The sequence below is a fragment of the Vulpes vulpes genome, chromosome 10, assembly GCF_048418805.1.
Source record: "Vulpes vulpes isolate BD-2025 chromosome 10, VulVul3, whole genome shotgun sequence".
NCBI classification, from domain to species: domain Eukaryota; kingdom Metazoa; phylum Chordata; class Mammalia; order Carnivora; family Canidae; genus Vulpes; species Vulpes vulpes.
This window is the reverse complement of record NC_132789.1, coordinates 60389456-60415458: the sequence shown is the minus strand read 5'-3', so window position 1 is coordinate 60415458 and position 26003 is coordinate 60389456. Positions and strand designations below refer to the sequence as shown.

General features: G+C 37.5%; 1 protein-coding gene and 1 pseudogene across 1 annotated transcript in view; both read right to left on the bottom strand.

Annotated features, from left to right (window-relative positions):
- OTOGL (otogelin like) overlaps positions 1 to 26003 on the bottom strand; it is a 133409-nt gene that overhangs the window by 66846 nt on the left and 40560 nt on the right. The window contains 8 exon segments of the mRNA XM_025992164.2: positions 7621 to 7759; positions 8569 to 8676; positions 12664 to 12826; positions 14377 to 14429; positions 17075 to 17149; positions 17902 to 18067; positions 20551 to 20760; positions 23743 to 23867. Of these exon segments, the coding sequence (XP_025847949.2) occupies positions 7621 to 7759; positions 8569 to 8676; positions 12664 to 12826; positions 14377 to 14429; positions 17075 to 17149; positions 17902 to 18067; positions 20551 to 20760; positions 23743 to 23867 (1039 nt within the window).
- Positions 1297 to 1572, bottom strand: LOC112914879 (succinate dehydrogenase assembly factor 4, mitochondrial pseudogene; annotated as a pseudogene).

Sequence of the window (26003 nt, the reverse complement as noted above, 5' to 3'; positions counted from 1 at the left end):
CGTTAAGTTGATTATGGCATTGTACTGCTCAAAAAAAATCATGCTACATTTTCTGCCTTTATGAATGATTTTCAAAGAAGAAAAAAATATATAATTCAGGATTTTGTTTTGTTCTTTCCCTTGAGAAAAGTTATTTGGATTAAGGGATGTGAAAAGCCAGCTGAAAGGCTTTCCACTGCCATTATGCTTCTATTATTATTAATTAAAGTTCCTCAGTGTTAGATTATTCTTTATGTTAAACTCAGAAATACCATGAAATATTCTATATTGTATTGTCTGCCTTGTAATATCATGTTATTGTTGACAGTTACTTTAAACAATATCAATTCCTAAGACTCGCATTTCTATAATTTTCATTTCCAATGTATTTCAAGTTAATATTAGGTTTGGAGATAATGCCACAGAGTTGCTAAGCAACATAATAAGTAATGATTAAAGTAATGATTATAAAACTAGAGGGAAAAGGTCAACATCAGTGTGCCACATGGATTCCTTAAACCTTTTATTCTGAGGCACTGCAAACATTTATAGAAAATATTCTCCCAGGTGATTCCAAACAAAATGTCAGCACCTCTCAAGGTAAAATATTATTTTACTCGAATGTCAGTCAATCTAAGCACCTGTCATAGCTCTTACCCCTTTTAAGGGTATCCCACACAAAGTTCCTGCTCATACTGTAGCCTCTGGAAGCCACATTTTACGGCCCAAAGCAGTACATTCATCAATGGGCCAACAGAGTTGTGTTTTGTTTTTCTAAATGGGAAAGAAATTTATTGGGGAGATGTTTTTGAATTATAAAAGGAAATGTAGGCAGAGTCTGAAACCTGTGAAGAGGAGAGAGAAAGAAAGGTAGGAAGAGTCTCTAATGGCAGCACAGTAGCAAGAAAATTCTGGGATAGCTAATGGGGAGCCCTGGAGCCACTGTCCCCCATCAGGGGACTGAGCCACATGCTCACTTACTGCAGCTCCACCATACTCATTCACCAGCTAAGAACAGCTGGTAGGAAGTGTGGCTTCAGCAGGAATACAGTCAGCGGTAGATCCCATGGGCAACATCTGGACTTCTCAGTCAACTCTGCTTCCCACAAGAGGAGGTCTGAATTATGCATTCCCATTGCTAGTTTTGGGGGGAGTCTTCAGGTTTTTTCATTAATTTTTGGTGATTATAAAGCCCACATATGTTTTCACGCCACCACATTTTACCTATATTTGATAGCTGTCATGACACATGTTATGAAGTTAATAATACGTGGCTTAAAAATCAATACAGTGTCCTTCTCATTTCTAATCTCCATATCAGGCAGTTTCAGGGCTTCTGGGTCCACCTTTTTCTTTGGTAACAGGATTAACATAACCTGGACATTTTATTAGTGGTACTTTCTCTAAATTAGAATCTTCTGGTACATCAAAATGACCTTCTGGTAACTTCTTAAGAGATTGTTTAATGTGTTCGGATTTTTCTCCTTGAGAACTCATTCTCCTCACAGCATGACACAGAAAGGGTGATCTTGCCACGGGCCACACAGTGGCCAGGATGCAGCTGAGCAACTGAACTAGCCCTGATCTGGTCATGGTGCCACCTCGGGCCAACAGAGTGTAGTGTAAGCATAAAGAAAGACCACTATAGCCTGTTATCTCTCACACTTGAACCAGAAAACAATGGGTTTTTTAAAAGTTTTCTGTAGTAAGATTTGAGAGTGAATAGATAGAAAGAAGACAGAAGGTAGAGTGGGGCTGAAGAGAGCAAGCTTAAAATAAAAGGAATAAAATTCCTATAAAATATAAGGAAGCAGAGGGCAGCCCAGGTGGCTCAGCAGTTTAGCACCGCCTTCAGCCCAGGGCCTGATCCTGGAGACCTGGGATCCAGCCCCACGTCGGGCTCCCTGCATGGAGCCTGCTTCTCCCTCTGCCTGTGTCTCTGCCTCTGTGTGTGTGTGTGTGTGTGTCTCATGAATAAATAAGTAAAATCTTAAAAAAAAATATGGAAGCAGAAACAATGACTGAACTGATGCAAAGGTGAAGGACACAAAAAAGAGAGTTATATAAGCAAGCCTGAGAAAGAAGAGAATAGAGCAGTCACACGGAGATTGTCCGAGTTGCACAAATGACATCAGAGCATCAAAGAATTCCTGCTGCCTGGGAGTCAAAACCATCTTTCAATTGTTACCTTTGTGACTTATTCAAAGTCCTCCTTGGGATGGTATTTCCCTTAGGGTTTTGTACATAGATTACCACCAGGACCACTTACTCTTGGTTCCCTGAAATAGCGGGCATTTAACCAGAATGCCATGAGAAGAAAACCACCCTAAGGTGCTTCATTACCAAGGAAATCTACCTGGAAATACACTGAAAAAGAAATGGGTTGTAATGGGGTGAAATAGTCTAGTACCAATTCCTCCCCCTTCCAGGAAACTTTCCTGTTGCTATTTCTCTAGTCAAAATAAGTTACATTCCCATAAGAGAGCTTTCATTTATCCCAACCTTCTAGCTTCTTGTGTATTAATGACTCTCTCAAACATAAAACAATTGAGGGTGAAGCTAATGTCTTAATAATTGTACCCTTAACAGCTCCTAGCGTAGAGTGTAAATTTAAATATTTAAGAAAGAAACAAACAAAAAAAGGAAGAGAGAAAGGTAAAAAAAAATTACTGTGCTATTACAATAGCTATTATTGTGCTATTGAATGTTTCAGAAGGTTTTAATATATACAGTGTGTTGTCTAAGTAGGTAAACTATTACAAAGCAAAGTAAATACTGAACCTTAACATCTAAGATGAATAATGGACATCAATCTTATGGATAAAATATCACAATCACCTTGCCTGAAACTTCCAACAAGGATACAATATTTAAGAGTTAGCTTATATGGATAAAGTAGAAAATTAATTAAACACCAATTTTTTGAAAAGACACAGGGGTACCTGGGTGGTTCAGTCAGTTAAGCATCTAACTCTTGATTTCAGCTCAGGTCATGATCTCAAGGTTGTGATACTGAGCCCCATGTGGGCTCTGTGCTGGGCATGGAGCCTGCTTAAGATTCTCTCTCTCTCCCTCTGCCCCTCTCCCCAACCCCACTTGCTTGCTCTCTCTCTCTCTCTCTCTCTCTCTAAAAAAAATAAATAAATAAAAGACGCTTACAGAATTAATTCCATAAACTCTGAGATTTTCATCTTCCTACTGAAATAGACTAAAAAAAAAAAATACACCAGAGCCATCTATGAAGTTTTGTTCATGAAATTTTAAAAATGAAATAAAATTAATATATTTTTCATGTCCATTTTAATTTTGGCAACATTAATGTATCAGGACTGGAGGAGAATTTTCTTTAGATTTTTATCATATCGTTTAATTTAATCATACATGTTTCTGATTTTCCTGATATAAAAAGATGTTCAGGAAACTATAAAAAACTGAGATGGGTTGAAAATATCCACCATAATATAGACAAGATACACTGTCCTATCAATGAAGGTCTAAATTGTCTTCCTGCCTCTGACCCCTTTGTCCTCAGCATGGTTGTCATAGGAACAATATAAATAAAAACTGTCCCTAGAAGACAAACCACCATAAGAACCTCATTTCAGTGACTAACAATGATTGGCTTAGAGATGGGAAATACATGCAGATGATGATTGTTTGGAGAAAATCTTACATTGGCTGCCTATCTCCTGAGTCTACAACTTTAAGATAGTTTTAGAGCAGTTTTCCTTCCATGGGCCTAAACTGGAAATAAAGACGGGAGATGATCAGAGCTCGCTAAACAGAAAGTCAAAAACATGGAGAGATTTTTTTTAATAGAGACTAATTTTTGCAGTCACTGTTAGGATGGCCAGAGGAAGGGAAAGTGAGTGGAAGATGGTGTACTTGTCATTTTTTAAAAGAAATACTTATATATCGACTCTCTGATTTTTTAGGACTTCAGTTGTTCCTTAGAGTTTCACAGAGGAGGGAGACACGGAAATTGAACCTGTGAGCCCCAGTGTTTTAAGAAACTCTTGAAGAAAGGAGTCACCAGAGGATATTGAGGAGAGATCAGAGACAAGGCAGAGGCAATAGAATTACAAAGCACAAGCTACCTCAAAGGAAAAAAGAAGATAAGCTTTTAAAAGTTTAATTAGATTTTGCATTCAGGTCATCATTGAGTTTTGCAGTTGACATTTGATGATTAGGTGATTTATAACCGTCCTCCACCTGGCCACCCCCACCACCACCGGCAGCCTTGGGTTCAGAGGCAAGGCCTGTATCTATTTCTGCTTGTCATCATATTTGTACTTCCCAGCATAGGGCCTGACACATAGAAGGCACACCAGAAATATTCATGGGACAAATGATACAAAGTTTGGAATTGGAGACTGATGAAATTAGAAGGGTTTTCAGAGGCTTAAGGAGAACGCTAAACATTTGAGATCTCACCTGAAGACAATGTTGTAAAACCTAAACTGGAACAAATTATAAGAAGAAATAGAGCAGTGATTGGGACTTGCCATAGATTAATAGAAGTAGAGTTTGGCTCTGAAATCTGGCTGTTGGAATATATTTCCTATTTTTGCTGAAGACATCCAGTGTTCTCTCTTTTTCTCTTAGCTTACAGTCTAGGTTGAGATGTCGTTTGTTTTCTTATCTCTTTTTACTGTTAAACAAGTCTTATCTCTGCATATACAGTTATACCTTTGTCTTAAACCTGCTTCAACCTACTTAAAACACAACATACTATATATTCCATGTGCTATTTATAGTAAAGGGTAAAAAGCCTCCAAAATGATAAAATATCGGAGAACCTGAATTTTTAAAGTTTGACCAGCATCAGCAAAGATGTGTTAAGTACTTATTTGTACCTAAAGTTAGATTACACTTAAAACTCCAGAGATGAAAAAAAAAAGGACATTAATACCTCTTTAAATGTGAGGGTCAATTTACTTATAAATTCATGTTGAATAAGTATTAATTGTTATAAATCCAACTGGCAAATGAAGAGACATGTTTATAAATGACATTACTAGGTCCACGTTAAGGCTCAAAGAAATCAGTTTCACCAGATAAAAATGTGTTATAAATAACAAAAATAAAACCTAGAATTTGTAATCAAGGCAGGAGGAAAGAGAGCTGTTTGATAAGAAAGAAAGAATTGAATCTGTGCTTTACAGAAATTATTCCTGTCACTGAAAAAGTAGCAAGTAAATGAATGGTGCTGGCAGTAATTCTCTCCTTCTCAGAGGAAATGTGGATTCTTTCCCCAAAAGAGAAGACTCCGCCACAGGAAAGCTAAGCATGTGGAGTAAGCAAAGAAACAGAAACAGAAACCAAACTAAACCAAACAAACAAAAAAAATCGTTGAAGAAAAATTAAAGCAGGAAAAAAAAAAAAACCCAAGCATTGAGAAATTTACTATCTGGCATGAAAAGATTTCAAAACCATTACATTAAGTTGCATTGTTAATCACTAATTTATCTTTGATAGGAAATAATTATCCATCCCATGATCAAATAAAATATTTCTTGGCTTACCAAGTATATGTTGATCCAACTATCCTCATTATTTTGGGGCATGATTCTGGTTTTATTAATTGTCAATAAAATGTCCAGTACAATGTAGTAAATAATTCTCTAGTATAATTGTACATAATTATTAATAATAGATTTTCTTGGGCACCTGGGTGGCTCAGTAGTTGAGCCTCTGCCCAGGGTCCTGGGATCGAGTCCTGCTTTGGGATCCCTGAATGGAACCTGCTTCTCCCTCTGCCTATGTCTCTGCCTCTCTCTCTCTTTGTCTGACATGAATAAAAAATAAAAAATAAAATAAAATAAAATAAAAACTTCATAAAAAAATAATAGATTTTCTTCTCTTTAATTACCAATTCAATTCAGTGAAAGTTACATTCTGAAGTCTATCTTTTGTAAACACTTTCTTTTTTTAAAGAACATCGTTGACGTACAAAAAGAGAATACTTCTGCTTTGGCAGGAAAAAAAGACACAATTCTAGAACTTGAAAACTTAAACTTTTAATGTTCTTCATATCTTAATCTTACTACTTGAACCCTAAAAACAAATCTTAACCCAGATATTAAATTAGGGATCTAAATTTCATTGCTTACTAAAAGATTGGAAGAATATTTCCTGTGGCCTGTCTTCTCAAATACACAGATAGGCATAACTTATTAAAATTTGAAATTGAACATGGGATATTGATTTTTAACAGGAGGATATAGTAGCAAATTAAACTGATGATAGGAATCAGGTTTTAAAAGTCTAAAAGCAAAAAAAAAAAATAAATAAAAAAAATAAAAGTCTAAAAGCCAAACTGCAATGGCTCTTGCCTGCTAAGTGGAATGATACCGTTATAGTGAAGAACCCAGTTTGTTGTATTTTTTTTTTTTTAAAAAGGTTGCTATGTTCATTCATCAAACACAAGTGCATATTTTCATTTTACCAAGAATCAGAGTTGAGATAAATATTCTACTTGAAATGCTTTCTACACAATCATTGTTTTAAAATAGACTGGTAAACACTATGATTCCTCTACTGTGAAGACAAATGAGGGGTTCAGGAAAAGCCAAGCAGAGCATGCAGCTCAAATAAGTAGTTAGTTTGCCAAATGCTCCACATGATTTGGGGAGGGAAAAAGAAATGTAAGGCATGATCCCAGTCTTCTCAACTTCTGAATTTTCTTGGACAGATTAGGATTTATTCTTTAAGACACTTAAAATTTTTCTAAATGGAGGCCGAGAATAGTACCAAATGGGAAATTCAATGGTTTAAAACATAAGCTGGCGTTGTTTAGGTTTGGAACACAATGGATTTTACCATTCTTTTTTTTTTATTTAATAGAACGAATACAAAATAGGAATGTGTCTACTTGGTTGACATGTGCATAAAAGAACAGGATCACACACACCTTTAATAGAATAAAAGCCTTACCCAGAAATAAAATATGCATTCAAGATAATCACAGGTTACTTTGCTGGAAGAAAAGATGTTATTTTGTTTATTCTTGCCCAACTTCTTTCTAAAGCTTACATTTTGCATTTAGAAATTTAATTCTGGGATCAGTGATGTCTAAATAAAATTTAGTTATAAAGAAAATCCAAACACATTAAACATAAGAGAAATTTTAGGGATTTTATCAGGTATACAAAGCCCAAGGTTTACTGTAACATATCATCAAGATCACATGTCTAGAATTAAGAATAAGGTCTTTTTATTGCTATAACCATAAACAATATATACTGCCTAATGCACGGTTTAATGTCTTATATTTGTATTCACCAAACTACGCCAATAAAAATAAAAATGGCTGGCATCTATTGAACACTTATTATATATCACACACTAAGAGCTTTACATATTTATATCTTATTAATCCTAATGACTACCGCAAGAGACAGGTACAATGATTATCCTCATTTTACAAATGAGAAAACAGAAGCACAGCAAGTTTAAGAATTAGTCCCTCATCTATAGATAATAGAACTTATGAATGAGCCGAGGAAATGTTTAAAATTGCTATAACTTTTGTAGGTTTTATTAATGACATATGGATTTGAGATGTCATGTATCAACATACTTGTCTTTTACATTAAGTCTTTACACAAGTGCAAATATAAGTACGTAAATGTGACATACCTTTATCAAAAATACCTGACAATCACTGATATAGTCATATTCCAGCCCATCAAAGGAATGATAGTGCCGGTCCCCATATATCGTGCACACGGCTGGGCACGGATAGTAGGTGCAATTGAACATCCCTCGACGACAAACACTAGCCAAAAATAACACCAGTTATCTTTCTAAGACATTTGGCTCTAATTAGCATCTTTCAAGCAATAAAAACATTTTAAGGTTTGTATTCAAGAACATTTACTGAGCCAAGAGCCCTTATAAATATTGCCAATTGGTTCAATAACATTTATTACACTGAGAAATCAGGCTTAGATTTACCACTTTGCTTAAATGTATTATCAGGCACCACAATCAAGAAGCCTAAAAATGGTACTTGGGTCATCTGAAAACAGATGACAGCATAAAAAATTGAATACAGTCATGATGAGAGCAAAAAAAAAAAAAAAAAAAACCTATAATGCCATCTCCTATATTGGGATCAGTTTAAATATATTAGACATGACCTTGTTCATGAGCTTGGAATTTTTTTTCCCCACATTTTAAGGAAATTGCATTTCAATTTTGTTTTATGGTACTGTTTCAGCTTATTTCCAAACAGAAGACCTGGTATTAAATGTGATCGTCTCTTCAGAGCATTTATTAATTTCTTATAAACTGCAGATATTGTTTTTCTTCTTAAATTTTCAAGCTTTCACATTTTACAGTTTTCTTCTGGGCTGAACAAACTTGCCCCAAAATAATGCTATGATTCCCCTGCAGATAATAGCTCTCCACCAACTCCTAAATGACTTTAGGAAAATCTTATTTACTCGGGCTTGATTTGGGGTTTTTTGTTGTTGTTGTTGTTGTTGTTTTTGCTGAAGTCAGTCACATTGAATAAATACAAGATGATTGAAACAAATACAATTGCTTAGGGAAAAATTTTGTGAAATAAAAGGATCTCATTACCAGGTATAACATGGCGTAGCAATCACTTCTCCTGAGAGGTACTCCCAATCTTTCCAGATACACGGACAGCTTTCAGGGACATAACACTTGCCTTTGTGCTCTGCCATTCTTCCAAATGAAGGGGTAAATGCTGTTTAGTTTCTGTTTTGTGAAAATCAGTAAACCATCTATATTTATTAGAGCTACCACAGGCATGTCCTAGCTCACCTAGGGAGGGGGCAGTTCTAATCTTTTGCTCCCTCTTTTTTCACACAGTACCTTGCACATCACAGGGGCAAATAAAACGCCAGGCAAGTGACCAGATGCAATATTTTAACCTTTCTGCTATCGTTTAGCACAATGAAAAAGAAACAGCAGCATAAAGGTCTGCTTCAAGTGAGCTATTCCAAAAATAACACCTAAGGAATAAGTGGGGGCCCCTTTTTTCAATATTTGCAACTTAAAAAAAATCTGTGGGACCTAACAATTTTTCAATAAAATAATAAATTATGAAATAGATAACATTTTCTGTTGCAGGACAGAGAGAACAATCAAAAGCTCCTTAGTAGGTGCTTAAATGTAAAGTCCTGAGGACTTAGTTAAGATGTGTTTTGAATAAAAAGCCATTATATCAAGTGTTTCCCATTCTTTTTTTAAGATTATTTCTTTGTTTGTTTGTTTGTTTGTTTGTCAGAGAGAGAGAGAGCACAAGCAGGGGGAGTGGCAGGCAGAGGGAGAGGGAGAAGCAGGCTCCCAACTGAGCAGAGAGTCTGAGGCTGGGGTGGATCCCAGGACCCTGGGATCCCAACCTGAGCCAAAGGCAGATGCTTGACCCACTGAGCCCCCCAGGGCACCCCTCTATGAGACATTTAATGAAGTACTTGCAGTTCATTGCGATGAATCCCCCTAAAGGTTTTTACATAAAAGAGTGCATTAAATTGAGTCCTAAATGGTGAGAAGTCTTTCAGGTAGAGCCAGGGAAGAGAAGGGCTTTCCAGGCAGAGGAGAAATGGTGATGCCCAGGGAAAGTGGAGAGAAGTGTGGGAGAGGTGAGCTGAGAAAATACAGATTCTAGGACACTTGTCTGAAAGAAAGAAATGTAAATGGGATAGTGCAGCCCTTACAGAGATAGGTTCACTGAGTCACCTTTACTCAACAATCGAGTGTCTGCTGCATGCTAGACGTTGGGACACACACATTAAGATGTTCACGGTCTTCCTGAGTGGAGTTTGAGGTCTAGTGGACAACACAGACATTAAATAAGGAATTACATTGCGGTGCTAGAAGAGCTGAGAGAGGGAAAGCAGGGAAAGAAACATATGGGATCCTTTCTATGAGAGAAGAGGCAAGAATCCAGGATTCCTGACTTCTATGTTAATTTTGATGGCATTGAATTATAACATTTGAAAGCAAATTCAGAAAGAACTTCATATATTTGGTCTATTTTTAGTAGCTGCTTATCTTATTATTTTAAGTTACTATATTAGCTACATTATTTTACTTTAAATTTTATTTATTAGTAGTATTTTATTATTGTTTGTGAAATAAACTCTTGAGAGAAGATTTTAGGAATATTGAAAAATATATGTATATATTTATATCAAGGGTATTAGAATATGTATCATATATAATATGTATCTAATCTTCATGTCAAAATATTTTGAAAATACTCTAAAGGTAATTCTCCTTTGAGATTATGGTATTTAGTTTTTATATTCATAGATATTATTTTAAGATACTTTTTAAAGGGATAATCTTTCAGGAAGGAAATAACATGTCAAAAGACACAAACATTTAAAATGTGTTAATAGTAAAGAATGTGAAACACTGTCTCTGTCTCTCATGAATAAATAAATAAAATATTTTTAAAAAATATTTCACAGAGAAAATAAAAACAACAGCAAAAACAAATATTTCTGAGTGCTTCCTGTGACCAGCCACTATAGAATACAGCACTAATTCACCTAATCCTCATGACAATCCCAAAGGTAGATTCTGTTGTTATCTTATAAATGTATTTTAGTAGTATCCCCCAGCCCGTAGCTTAACACAGTGTCCCAAATGTTAGCACCATTTGACTGGTGCATGACACATACTCAACCCCTTAGACGTTTGTAGATACACTTTAAAAAGAGAAAGCTGAGATTCTGAGGGCCTCAATCCCAATTACCCTGAGATCACAACCTGAGCTGAAAACACAAGTCTGACACTCAACCAACTGAGCCACCCAGGGACCCCAACAGTGATTACTAAACCAAGTTATGAGGATCTTTCATACTCAACGAATGGCTGTCACTCCAAGGATCCCCATAAGCAGGTGACACTAGGCTTATTGTCCTAAAAGAAGCCAGTCAAAGTCATATGGAAGACAATCCAAATCATATTACCATGAACAACTTTATAAAAGAATGTTCTATATAATAAAATTATTTCCAAATCAGTCAAAGGCCTCTCAGTTAATTCTAGCTATATTTACTTCAACACAATAAGAGAAGGTGAGAAAAAAATTTCTGTAGTTTTTGAAATGAAACCAAACCAGGAAAAAAATAAATCATCATTGAACTAACAGTCAAAGGTGATAGTAAATAAATATTCTTTAAAAAAAAATAATAGCATTAATCACAGGCATATAAAAAAATTAGGATGCAGCTTTATCAGCCATGAGTCCTTGAGTCATAATCAAATCAAATCAAGCAACGTTGTCAGTTCCAATTATTTTACTGTAATAAAGGTTATATTTCCCTTGTCCTTTTTTTACTAAAATGTCTTCCTCATTTTACTAAAATGTCATCTGCTCTATGGCCTGATTCCTACCTGCCTTTACACCCCTACCTGCGGGCACTTGTTCTTTCAGCCTCCTCCCTTTCTAAAGAGATTGGTATGGTCCCAAGTCATTTGGCTCTTTTATCTATTCCAGATGGGGACCATCTAGACAAATGCAACTCTCCTGAGAAACGAACTACAAAACCTCTCTCTTCTTTGCTCATGGTTTAAAGGAACTGAGCCCAGGAATCCCTCCGTGCGAATGTGTTCACCGGGGAAGAATGGGTGACCTGTTTGCCTCAGGTGGCCTCTCTCTCTGTGCACTGCCTCCATTCACTACCAGAAGAGGGAGGGCCGGTGAGGCCAGATGTTATGTGCCTGCAGGGAAACCAACAGCCACCAGATTCTGTATTTAACTTCCCTGTGGATGAGGCATTCATGCTAGTAAAATAAACTTACAAAAACAGGAGTATATTATTCTGCTATAAGATAGTGATTCATATTGATTGAGCACCCCTCCCCCCCAACACACACACACCATAGCTCACAAACATAACAGGCTTAAAAGAAATTTGCAGGAAAATTACCCAGCTAACATCAGCAGAGCTGGGACTTGAACTCTGGTGTGTTTGAAGCCAGAGCTCCCACTGGTCCCCACTGTCCTATGTAGCCTCCACACCCCATATTTTTCATAACATCCATTAAGTAAAGCAGTTGGCAGGACACCTGGGGGGCTCAGTCGGTTAAGCATCCAACTCTTTGTTTCAGCTCAGGTCACGATCTCAGGGTTGCGGGAGCCTGCATCAGGCTCCATGCTCAGTACAGAGTCTGCTAGAGAGTCTTTCAAGTCCTCTCCCTCTCCCCCTCTTCCCTCTCCTCACTCATGCTAAATAACTAAATAAAATCCCAAAAAGATAAAAATTAAAAAATTAAAAATTACAGCATTTGGCCTCACTATTATAACTTCACTTCAACGACCATAATATAGAAAAGATATTTTAAATGGATACTGGCTCACTCTCACTTTCCCAAAACTGCAGTTAAACCAGGAGATAAATGCCAAGTCCATCCTGAAATGAGTTCTCTTCCATTCGTTGTAATGCTTCAACGATACTGTATGTATAACACTTGCGACATATTTAATCATCTGCTATGCGTCATGTGTAATATTTCAAAGATAGCATGTGATATGTTACATGAATATAGCAAAATAATTACATAGTCTTCTAGTTACCAACTCAGAGTTCACCACCAGTCAGAACAGTTTTAGCCATTTCTGTAAATAATATTTTTAAGAGCTCTTGCATTTTCAAATTCTAAATATTTTCAAAAAAAAGAAAAGAAAAGGCTTACCCTGGAGCACAAACACAGCCACTTATACAGGGTGAGGATGGGGCACAAGTGAAGTTCATGGCCAGGTTTGCACATGTGGTCTCACAATTTACACCACCAGCTGGTAATTCAGGGTCAGGAAATCTGCAGTCGAAATACACTTTTCCTTCGGGACAGGCAGGAACTTCAGGGAAAAGGCACAGATATAATACTCTTAACTTTGTATTTGCTCCACAGACAAACACGCATGCTGACATGCATTTGTCATCAAAACAGAATTCACCGTAGAATATCTTACCAGTTATTACTAGATGATGCTCTGACTCTTAATGTTTGGTTGAGGAACGTACAAACCTTCTCCAGAACGATTCCCTTTGGTCTCCTAAATTGCAAAAACCTACTTGGAGTTTGAGAACCTTAGCTGCCCTCCACAAAGCAATCACTAAGCAACGGTTATATAATTTTCTGAGGTCAAGAAACAGGGTATTTTGATTGAGCCAAACATACACTTTCAATTTTTTGAGGACGGGTAACATAGCCTGCCCACACTCTTACAAAGCCATGTATTTACAATGAACACACAATAGTTTTAGATCTTTCTTCACCTCTGAGTCATTATTTACACCAGTCCCCACCACAGTGTGGAAGTACAAAAGTAGACATAATTATAGGCAAGGTAGGGGCTACATCTTCTTCCGGAAAGCTTTTGTGCTCACAGGGATTAAATAAGTTCCCTTACTGGGGCCAATGGGATCAAATCTTGTGGGGTCCGCTGGGAGAAGTCCGGCCACCTGGATTTCCCTCTCTTTTACTCAAAGCCACCCTGAAGCGAGTAGGGCGAGGCAAGGGTTGCTACTGAATACGTGTGTGGTCCATGAATATACCCAGTAAAGGAGCCTCGATGCTTGAATCATCATAAAGCAAATCCAGGGCATATAAATCAAAGCTAATTTATAATAATATACAAGGCCCTGCAAATAAATAACAAGGTAATAGCTCAGTTTTATCAGCCTCCACTTTTTCTGTCCATTAAAATCAATGAAAGCAGTGTTGTTTGTTATTTGTCTAGAACTTCTGCACAGTGACTAAAAACTTGAGGCTTTTTAATGGTAAAAACAAATAATAGGTAGGGTACTCTACAGGATTTTCAGGAATGATAAGCAAGTGTAAAACAACATTCTGGAGAGAGATGGTGGTAGATGTCATTTTGCAAACCATGTGTAGCAGATGGCTGCTAGGCCTAGAGTCCAAGAACCAGTGGCAGGGCCCTCACCTCGGCCATCGGCAGAAATGTAGCATCTTGGGCATCATCCCCGACCCTGCTGATCAGAATTAATGTTTTACCAAGGTCCCCAGATGACTGTGTACACATCACATCTGAGAATGCCTGATCTAGAGTAGTTCCCCAATCGCTGTTCCACAAATGGGTTTCAACAGATGCCTGGATGCACGTGCACCTGCGCCCGTTCTGGGGTAGGCAGCCTATAGGCATCCCCAGGTTCATCAGTCTGCCCCTCGGCAGCCTTGTAAGTTCACCCCAGGATGTCCTACGAATAGTATAATCATCAATGTGAAAAAAAATAAGGAAGTACTGGAGCACCAGGTTGAGGAACATTCCCAAGGCTATATTCATGCACATTGGCAAGGAGGGCTGTGATGGATGTCTGGCTTCCAGAAAAAGGGCAACAGTGTTAGAGCAGTGTTCTTTCAGGAAAACATCTATCTAGCTCTTACCAGTAGAGGGCGTGGCTGGTTCTTCACATTTCACCGTCCCATTTGAACACTGGCTAGTAGAGGTAAACAGCTGGTTAATTTATGAGGCCACATCTCAGTTTTTTCTATATTTCAAAAACAATGGACTATGCAAAAATTGATGGGGCACACTTACAGATATTATTTTTCTCCACATATTCTTTTTTTTACAAATAAGTTATTGGCTTAGGTTCAATTTGAAGAGACCTATTTCAGTTCAATTTTTATCAGACATGTATGTGGGAGGCACCGCAAAAGCTATAGGGGACACAGAAACCAAAATTCACAGTCTTCACCCAAGTGCTTATATTCTAGTAAGAAAGGAAAACACACAAATAAATCTATGCCGTGTGACATATACGATATAGAAATGTGTTTAAGATACAAAAGTAAAGCAAAGAGGGATGCCTGGGTGGTTCAGGGTTGAGCATCTGCCTTCGGCTCAGGGCGTAATCCTGGAGTGTGGGGACTGAGCTCCCTGCGTGGAGCCTGCTTCTCTCTCTGCCTCTGTCTCTGCTTCTCTTTCTCTGTGTGTGTGTCTTTCATGAATAAATAAATGAAATCTTTAAAAAAACAAAAACAAAACAACAAGCAAAAACTGAAAGTAAAGCAAAGAGAAATGGCTTAAAATCTCTTGGCAACTGAGATGGTCAAAGAAGGCAAAGTCTGGACAGTCTTTTTTTTTTTTTTTAAGTCTGGACAGTCTTAAATAATGGATGGAGGTTATGACATGGATAAAGCAGGAAGCTGTCACACTCAGTGGAGATGTGGTACAAAGCCACATGTGGTGGAACAGGGTTCTGTGTAACAAAGTGCAACGCGAGAAGTGACAGGAGATGCAGATGCCAAAGAGGCCAAGGCCAACTCCATTAAGATGCTAGGACTTCATCTCAGAGACCTTAAATGGGGGAAGTAAGATGGTTGGTTCCAATTCTAGAAAATTGGCAGCCGCATTGAAGATAGAGTAGAAGCCCATCTTCCTTGCAACTTAGGACCTAAATACAGGGCATAAGGCAAGCCAAATCAAGCTAGATTAATCTCAGAAAGCCCTTAAGAAGATATCACTTAATTATATCTCAGTTAAAAAGAGAAATCAAGATAGGAAACAACATTATCCAGTTCTCAACAACTCCAGCATAAACAGTGTTTGCTTCAGCGTTGGACCAGACCATGTGTTCTACATCTGAGCCCAGGTGAAGAAGCTGACTAGCAGCACACAAGGGCCATGTTACACGAAATGTGTGCATGTGTATCATGTTACCTGAGATGACACGCAGAGGTAGGACTCACTCACACTGTGCAGGCGGAGAGGACCTGACACGGATCCCAGGGCACAGACCCCGCTCTTCCAAATCATTCTCTCTCTTTCTCTCTCTCTCTGAGATATAAGCTTTTTTAAAGAAGAATGGTACAGGAGTTCACTGCACTAATAGAACTTTTTTTTTCCTCCTTGAAGTGGGATGGTTCCTTCATTTTTGCCAAGTTTACTTAAATAAATCCAATTGCATTAAATTCTAGAGAGAGATAACACCTAAGTAGAATGGAAGGGGGGCAAGACTCGAGGCAAGAAAACCAGGTAGAAAGGCCCGGAAAAGAGACAGTGAGAGACATGGCTAGAGAGTAGTGATGGGAACAAAGGAGTGGAATTCACCTATGTCCAGAACGCAAAGTCCACTGGGGTTGGGGGTTTACTGGCTGGAAGGAGTGTTGAGCAGAAGGAAAAAGTTCGAAATGATTCCTAAATTTCCAGCTTGGGAAACTGGCGAGTAGTACAAACTACTAGAGAAAGATTCGAGAGCTGGTGGCCTTGGTATCCTGATGGAGGGGTGAAAGGGGGGCAAATAGAAATAACAATAAAGATCAATTGACCATAAACAGTTTTCTGCCACAAACACAAAATCAGCTGCAGAGCAAGGTAGGCGATGGGGCAAGCACTACAGAGACAGCTTTCCTGGAATTGGAAATCAGCCTTATTACCTAGCTGCTTAACTGCTTGTGCCTCATTTTCCTCACCTGTAAACAGGGCCTATAGCAACGGTACCCATCTCTTTTAGGGTTAACGGTGGGGACCGTTTGAATATTAAACGTAAAACCCTTAGGCCTGCACCAGGACTGCAAAACGTGCATGGTAATGGTTAGATATCATTATTATCATTACCGTTACTATTATCTGCTGTCTATTATTATCTGCAGGTCCCTGTGGTGCAACTTGAAAGAGGGAGATTAGGAGTTGGATGAAGATCAATGTGGACTGCTGCACAGACGTGTCTGTATTTTCCACAAATAGGTTAGGACAGGAAGGAGTGTCACCCTATGAATAAGTGTCATCTCGCTAGGATCGAGTTCACTAGGGAGGGGTCCCCTGACTTGGGCATGTGATATGCGTGGTTCAGGCCAACTAAAACCCCTCAGCAGCTTGCAGTACTTCTGAGAACCAAATTCATCAAAGGGCTTCCATTTCGCTGTGTGATACCTCAATTCATAACTGTTTTCTGCAGTCATGAGTGTAAGACTTAGTTAGGCATTCCATGCTGAAATGGAATATATATGTGGTTGAAAAGGCCATATAAAGGTTATCCGTACACCTTAAATTATAAAAGTCATATTTAGATTTGTAGTTTGGGTTTAAAAATTATATTAGGACATGTTGTCAAGTACAAGCCCCATCATTGAAATCTACCATAAGCCAGATGGTGTTGGGATGAGCTCCCCAGGCTGATACACGCTGCCCCTATAGTGACACCGGCAGTGAAATCTACAAAAAAAGGGGGGGGGGGGGAGGGTTAAGTTAATAAAATAGGATATAAATTTTTTAAAAACACTAAATTTCAAGCAGACCTTATGCTCCATATTGGTGATGTTAAGGCACACACTAAGGATGACATAATCCATTGCCTGCCTGCAATCCTGTTCTGCGAATGGCAGGAACCATTTACCTGTGGAGTATCGCGTATCTTCAGATCATGTTTTCTGCAGCACAGATTCTGTGTCAGTCTCAGTACAGACTATGTGGTTTTCATCATGAAAAAGCCCCTGAATGCACTTCAGAGAAATATAATTGATGTATCATTTTGCCCTATGTGTAAAACAAAAACCCTGACCCCCCATGAGATCTGAGGCATTTCTGAGTGCTGATAGACACTCCTGCTACTGAGATTTGGCACATGACAGTGGAACATGAGCCTTGTTATTAATTTTGACGTGGTAAGAACAAGCAGGAATAAACTTTGAGATTCACCATCACATCTCCTTAGCTGTTCCTACAGCTACTTGTGAACATGTACACGGTTAAAAATAAGGAAATAAAGACATCAAGAAACATTAAGGCCACAGCTCACAGGCACATCTCTGCATATATGCACACTCGTTTTGGAGAACGTTTATTTTCCAGTAAAGGGTGTTGAGTCAATTAAATTTGAAAAAACAAACAAAACAAGCCTGGAAGCCCATTTAACTATAAGGGCAGAGAGAGATGCCGGATCCTGTCAGCCCACTCCTGTGACTTACATGGGCACGCAAAAGTGAAGCGTGTCTTCATAGTATTTGCCTTCAGGACAGTTGCAGCCCTCAGCACAGTCGTCGTTACACTGCTCAGGGGCAGCTAGGGACACGCAGGAGCGGCGACAAAAGGAGGCGCAGTGGTGGTACAGCATGCCCTTCTGGCACACGACCCCTAGGATGAAGGAGCATCAGGTGAGGATTGCCACAGGGCACAAAGTATTAATGCTGGGTGATGGGTCTATGACAGACGGAAGCCAGGAAAGACAAAGATATATCACATCAATAAACCTTAGAACATTATAGAATCCTATAAGAGAAATAATAATTAAAAAAAAAGCAAATAAAATGATGATGGTTGACCCTTGAAAAGCATGGATTTGAACTGCGTGGGTTGGTAAACTATACTTGGATTTTTTTCAACAAATACAGAATAGTAGTAAATGTACTTTCTCTTCTTTATGATTTTCTTAATAATATTATCTTTACTCTGGCTTCCTTTGTTACAAGAATATAGTATATAATACATACACAAAAGATGTGTTTATTGACTATATTATCGGTAAGGCTCTGGGTAACAGTAAGTTGTTAGTTAAGTGCCCGGGGAGTCGAAAGTAATACATGAATTTCAACTGTGTGGGTGGGAAATCAGTGGCCCCAACTCCCCCATTCTTCAGGATCAACTGCATTTGCCTCAATAGAAGTGGAACAGATGTATACAGTTTCTATTTTGAAATGTTTTTAAGTGTGACATTCCACAACAATCTTTAACAGTCTGTACCATATTTTTTTAAATATTTCAAGTATTTTGCATGTCCAAAGAAACTTTCTGTCCTCACATTTTAAACCTATTTACCGCTATACTGATATCATCTTGCTCGTGACATTATTGAAATCTAAGTAAATTTTAAGTCTTCAATAAATAAGGCAAGAGTTGGCTTAATTGATCCATACCCATATCCATATCCATATCCATATCCATAGCTCTTATTTTTCACTTTTTAAATCAGGTCGATAATTTTTTCTAAACCTTTCCAATTTCTCTTTAGACCAACCAAACTGATTATAGCAGGCAAATTAAAATAATCTAGAAATATACTTGTAAAAAAGAAAAAAAAAAAAACCTGGAGAGGTGGCTGGGTGGCTCAGTCAGTTGAGAGCCTGACTCTTGATTTCAGCTCAGGTCATGATCTCACATCTCACAGTCCTGGGATTGAGTCCTCCCTCCCCCCACCTTGGGCTCCATGCTCAGCATGGAGTCTGCTTAAGATTCTCTCCTCCCTCTGCCCCTCCCCCTGCTTGTGGACTCTCTCTCTCTCTCTCTCTCAAATAAATAAATAAATAAAATCTTTTAAGAAAACCTAGGAAAATGCTAGAGAAAACATTTTTAAAAATGGTGGAGGGGTAATCTCTCAAATATCAGATATGAAGAGGGAAATAAAATCCAAAACTTGAGAGGAGAAAGAGAATGGGTCCCAGTAAACCTGAACCTCACATTTAATTCATGTGGGAAAGGAAAATGAAAGTTGATCCTTCAGAAGGCAAGGACCTGGGAGAATTTTAACCTGGACCCTCAGAAAAGCCCCATCTTCAGTTGAGAGATGTACTACAGCTGAGGTCAGCAGACTTTTTCTGTAAAGGGCCAAATGGCAAATGGCCTCAGCTTTGCAGGCCATCCAGTCGCTGTCACAACTACTCAACTCTGCCTTTGTAGCTCAAAAGCAGCCATAGACAATCTGTAAACATATGGGCAATAAACTTTATTTACAAAAACATAGGAAGCCCAAGGGTGTTGTTTGCTAACTCCTGGACTTGAAGAAAATCTGACTATAATACCGGAAGAGGCCAGGAGAGCTTCTCTAATTCCATGGGGTCTGTGATGAAATAAAGTATCCTCTGAGAAATTAAATCCCAGATATACATCCTGTACAGTTTGGTGTATGGATTTTCATTACTTTTATATTTACAATATTTTTGTCTTAGAAAGCCCAAGCTGAGAAATTAACTATCAAAACTGGCCAGTGATACCCTACAGCAACGGGGAAAAGCTTAATGCAATCTGTGGCAGGGAGAGGGTGGAGAGGTGGGGAGTGACGCTCCTGAAACCCAGGCCATAAAAGATTCTAACAAGCGTGGGGCAAAGGGTGGCTCTCATAAAGATTAACTCATAAAAAAATTATACAACACGTAAAGAAAGGAAACAACTTACCATGAATGAGACAACAGACACCATAGCCATGAGGTTGACCTTGAGATAATTGCCTGTTGTGTAAAGTACCTATTAGCTACAAATCACTTATGCCACCATCTCACATAATGCTCTTCCATATTTTCTGATACTTAGATATGATATTTTAATGATAATTTTTTTCAGATTTTTCACATTATTTCTGTTGCATATCTCAAACGATGCAGTTACAACTCTAATTTTGCTTACAATAAAAATAGTAAAAAAAAATGATTGGTCTTATCCAATATAGTTCCAATTTTAAGAAATGAAGCATTTCATTTGTTTTTCATGTTTGCACATTTTAATCATCTTCCAGATAACTTAGGCAATATTGACCTTTCTTTAAAAAAAAAAAAAAAAGCAGTAATTACACAAAAATCTCCAAAGTGTCATCTGATCATCTTTATCCATACCATTATCATACTCACCACAGAATGAAATCTGAGCTCTGAAATCAATGGTAATACCATGCTGGCTGCAGAGGTAGGTGTAGTGGGCAAGAGCATTGCACAGACAGGTGCTTCCACACTTGCAAGCGTCATGGCGGCACAGCTGATAGTACAGCCCAGGGCTAATGTAGATGTGGCAAGAAGCAAAGAGCTCTTGATGGATAACATCACAGTGTGCTGCGTATCCAACTAACAGACAAAACAACAACAAAAACCATCAGCACCTCATTTCCTAGTCTAGATCATACCTTTAAGTATCAAATTCCAGAACTATCCAAGCATCTTGCTTTCCTAGTAATATACAAAATTGCATATAATTTTCAACAGGAGCCAACATTTTCCATTTATACTGTTTTGCTGGTTTGTTTTTACGTTTAGTAATATTGGTGACAGCACTTAATCCATATTTAATAATCTTTTGGCAAAAAAGAAGTATTGTGTTATAACTGAATAATATGAGTAATAGAAGTGTCAATAGAAATGGCGTCAATTACCTAACTGTCTGAGGACCTTCACAGAAAATTGCCCCAATTCTGCTATAAAGAATTGGTGAGTATTGGAAGGCTTATCTCCAGACAGCCACACACAGTAAGAAGGGTGCCAGATTGTAGATGCTAGGGCAACTTCCTGGAATTCAAAATTATCCAGGAAGGATTGGGAATCATCTCATTCCAATGAAGTCTCTGGGGTAAATGTAATGCGGCAGTTACCATATAGTCATTGAATACAATGTCTGTGCAAGGCACGTTGAACAATGTCTGGCAAATACCAGGAGCTCAATGATGTCTGATAAATAAATCTATGAATGCATGAATAAATGAGTAATGAATAGAGATTAGGGATTGGACTACATGCTAAAGGCCATGAAATATAATACCAACCCGTTTTGGGAGGTCTGTGTAATCACTTGTTGAATTTTATCGATTTTTCCCTTGAGAATGAGTGATCAAATAGAATTATGGAAGTAACCAAGTTTGACAAAGCAATCTAAATTCCATCTTTCTAAAAAAAAAAAACACACATAAACTCCGCTATTAAAAAGAATGAAGTCTTGCCATTTACAATAATGTGGATGGAGCTAGAGAGTATTATGTTAAGTGAAATACATCAGTCAGAGAAAGACAAATACCATATGATTTCACTCATATGTGGAGTTTAGGAAATAAAACAAATAGACATGGGGGGGGGGAACAAACCAAGAAACAGACTCTTAACTATAGAGAACAAACTGAGAGTTGCTGGAGGCGAGGTGGGTTAAATGGGTGATGAGTATGAAGGAGGGCACTTGTCATGAACACTGAGGGTTGTATGGAAGTGATGAATTATTTCTACACCTGAAACTAACATTACCCTGTATGTTAACTAACTGGAATTTAAAGGAAAAAAAAAAACCTGAACTTATTTTGTTGAATATTTTAAATATATTTATCATTGGTAAGGAAATACATGGTAATTATCTGAGTATTATATTTTGCATTGCCACAGATAAATATATGAAAACAAGTAACTTAGACTATAACTGCATTCTGTTAGCATGCATTCCTCTAATTCCCAGGAACTCCAAAACAAAGGAATATATCAGTGGGGGCTTTTACTGTGTGCCCTAAGGATTTGTAAATCAAAAAATATTCTCACTAACATTAAGAGTGCCTCAAGAAGATCCTTGTGAAAAAATATCCTTCAGAATCCACATCAGAATTATTGACTTTTTATCTATTTTCCTTTTATTGGGGATCTTTCTAAACTTACCTTTGTGAAATCTTAAAAAAATAGGTCATGGTGAAGGTGAAAAAGGATAATATCTAAAATATATGTCATAGAAGACATGAGATAGGTGGATAAGAATGATAACATATATAAAAATATGTGTATATTTATATATATATATATAAAATAAAATGGCATGTAACAAGAGAGGTCATCAATAAAAGACCAGAAGGAAATTGAATTTATCATTTAGTAACCTTTATGTGTTACTCTAAAAAAAAATAAAATTGCTACAATATCAAAGAGAATTGAGAAAGTTAGAAACAAACTGAGCAAGACTAATTGAAGGAGAAGGAAGTCAATTTGAGGACAGAATAGGAGAGAAAGTATCCTTAAATGGGAATGAGATTAAGAAGTATTGAATTATAGAGACCACAAGATTTTAGTCTAATCCTCTTATTATAGATGGGAAAAATGGTCACAGGAGTTAACAATCTTCTACAGGTTTAGAAGCTAGCTTTAAAATTAAAAAAAATAAAATAAAATAAAAAGAAGCTAGCTTTGACAAAACACCGCAGCACTGAAAGCTATCATCTTTCCAGGACACGAAACCTATAACTTAATAATAAAGACCATATGATAATTAACTGAATCCTTCCAAACAACCACTACAAAATCCAGGGATTGTACTGGGTTCTTATGGATACTCAACCAATATTAATAATATGTAATAAAATAACTACATAGAAACAGTAAATTAGCCAAAATACTTAAACAAATTAAAACTATAAAAATGTTTATTTAAGCATGCATATTAATTTTTCACAATGACTTTACTATATATATATATATATATATATATGTCTTCTTTTTTTATTGATCAATGGAATAGCCTTCCCCATAGTTTGTTGTGGCTTTAGTAAAAAAAAAATACAGCCAAAAATTCTTGGCATGTTTGTTGCACTGTCATTGCAAATTGGAACTCTGGAGCATGACCATCTCAAATTGTTGCACACTTGATGGCACAGACTTCCTTGGATCACTGGCTCCTGCTTATGAACCCATAACATGCTGTCTGAGTAGGAATTGGTAATGTGATAGGAACAGAAGAATCTGCATGAGCTGTCACACTATGGACCTGAAGTCGAACATCCCAAGACTATAACAGCATTATTACAGTATTTCCAGAGATTTCTCTTTAGCCTTTGAAGAATCTGAAATCTCCAGAATGCCAGCCCACATCTGTGAAGAGTTTAGGGATTTGTAAACCCCTAAAATAAGGACATTTATTAATGCAAATTAGTCAAAATAGTCATTTTCTGGAGCTCTTTTAAAAATAACCTAGATTACATAAAGAGGCATATCTAATTCTCTAATTGTATAAGATTACGGTAATACAAAAAAAAAGATTACAATAATACATGGAACTTTCCTCTACATTTACATGTAGGAAGAAAGACTTACTGTTTTGTTGATTAATGTTACAGGGGTCGACCATAGGAACATGAACAGGTGCAAAACAAGTAGTGGAAACTCTCCAAGCATTTGCATGAAGTTGTGGGGTACCTTCTATCATCCCTGATGGAGAACTAGAAAGCAAAGGTCACGTGCATCTTAGTCTCTTCCATTTCTTTCATTTGTTCATAGTCTCCAATTACTAAAAAAGGAGAATACTATTTTTTTTTATTTACAAAGAGAACTTAGAGCTTAAAATGTTCTATTTTTTTAAAACACACATGGCATTAGCTTCCTGTTATTAAGACTTTAAAATGTGTCACATTGTGGACATCCATGGTTTTATTTAATAATCACCTTAGCCTTGTGAAGAAAATGTAATTTCTCTTTAAAAGAGAAAGCAAAACAGAAGCTCAGAGAAATATCAACAGTCATTTAGCTGATAAGTGTCAGAGCCAAGATTCCAACCCAGTTCTCATCGTTTTAACAAAATATCATTCACACCACCAAATCATTAATGTGTGTGTGTAGTCTCAGTGACACGGGCAGAGGGTAGAGACCCAAATATATGGGACCCAAGTGTCCCAAATATAAATAGTCTATATGTCTGATTCAATATTTCATTTCCATTACGAGACTGAAATACTGAGGTACCATCCTTTCTGCTAAAAGAAAATTGAGGGAAAATGGTATAAAAGGCATACCTCCTCAAGGTTGCTCACTTCTTCAGTTTCCTCAGCAAAACAAAATGGAAGAGAAATACCTATTCTTTCAAAATCGGGCTTATAAACCACAACATTGCAAAGCCAAACACTAGGATGCCCCCCTCCAGCAGCCATCAAGGTTTACGAACTCATCAAGCAATATTTAGCGAGTGACAATCCTTATTGGACATTGTCCAAACTACCTAGAGAAGCAGGTTGGACTAGGTCTCCTGTGGGAAGCTTTGCCCAAGCAAGTTGTGACTAATGAAAGCCCCCAACATCATGGCCAAATAGCAGAGAAGGCTTTATCTCAGCTCTCTATATTGTCCTCATAAATTAACTGCTTTTGTTACCAGTGACCTCAGTCCCTAGTGACTATGTGGAGCTTCCCACCACCGTGGCTGAGAGAGGAGAATAAAAAGGAGTTTCACAAGCCATTCCCCAACGCTCATCCCTTGTCCTCACCCTTTCCCCTTTCCTATTCCTCAAAATTAAACCATCCTAGAACCATAAAGAATTACAGCAAACACCTAACCGCAAATCTCATTTTGTTCAAACAAGAGCACAGAGACTCAGAGAAATTGAAGAGCACTAGCTCTTTGCCTTCTTTCCCTCTCCTTTCCTCTTCGCCCCTACGGAGCACAATAAAATAGGTCAAGGTGATGGGTGTAGTTAGGGTTCCCAGGGGGAACTGACTCAGAGATTGGCTCTCTTATTTCATTTAATTGACTTAAAAGAATAAATACAAGAAAAACGAGGGGGAATTAAAATGTAGATCCATTTATTTATTATATTTCATTTTATAAAATGCCCTATGGCTCACCATATTTAACTTGCTGCAAGAAGATTTTCAAGTAATTAATATTTTCCATTTCACTATGTTTGCAGATTCACATTAACCTTTATGAAACAAAGAATTTTAACTAGTTTGTTGGAAAGCTAAACATTGTTCAAATTTATCTCTGCCTCTGAAATATTACCCTGCACTGTTATCACGCCTGAATGTTTATACATGGAGGAGACTGGTGCCTTAGAAAAAGGCAGACAGATCTGCCATCTGTTAAACATTGACTGCTAACCCATTCTGATAAACAAAAAGGAGAAAGAAGGCTTAAATTCCTTTTCTGCACATCTTAGCCAAGCCACTTAATATAGTCTGTTTCATGAATGTGATAAAGATATCGAGATTCTGACCTACAAATAAATGAAACATAATGAACTAGATAACCTAAAAAACCAAATTAGTCACAGAAGAGAAAAAGATAAAATAAATTATCTTCTGAAATTTAAATTTTTAAATGCCAGTTCTCTTTCTTTGCCCATCCAAATTTTCTTCTTGCTGCCCTATTAAAAGCCCTACCTCCATGCAGTTCAACTATCTACTGCATATAAAACTCTATGCTAGTTCCTAAGAACAGAGGGATTGAGGACTTGATCCTTACTCTCAAAGAACTCACAGTTTTAAGTGGAAACCAGACAGATAAGGGACAGATTCTCATAGATAACAAAGTCAAAGTCAACCATGTCTGATGGGATATGAGCTCATGTTTTGAAGCAAAAAATTCT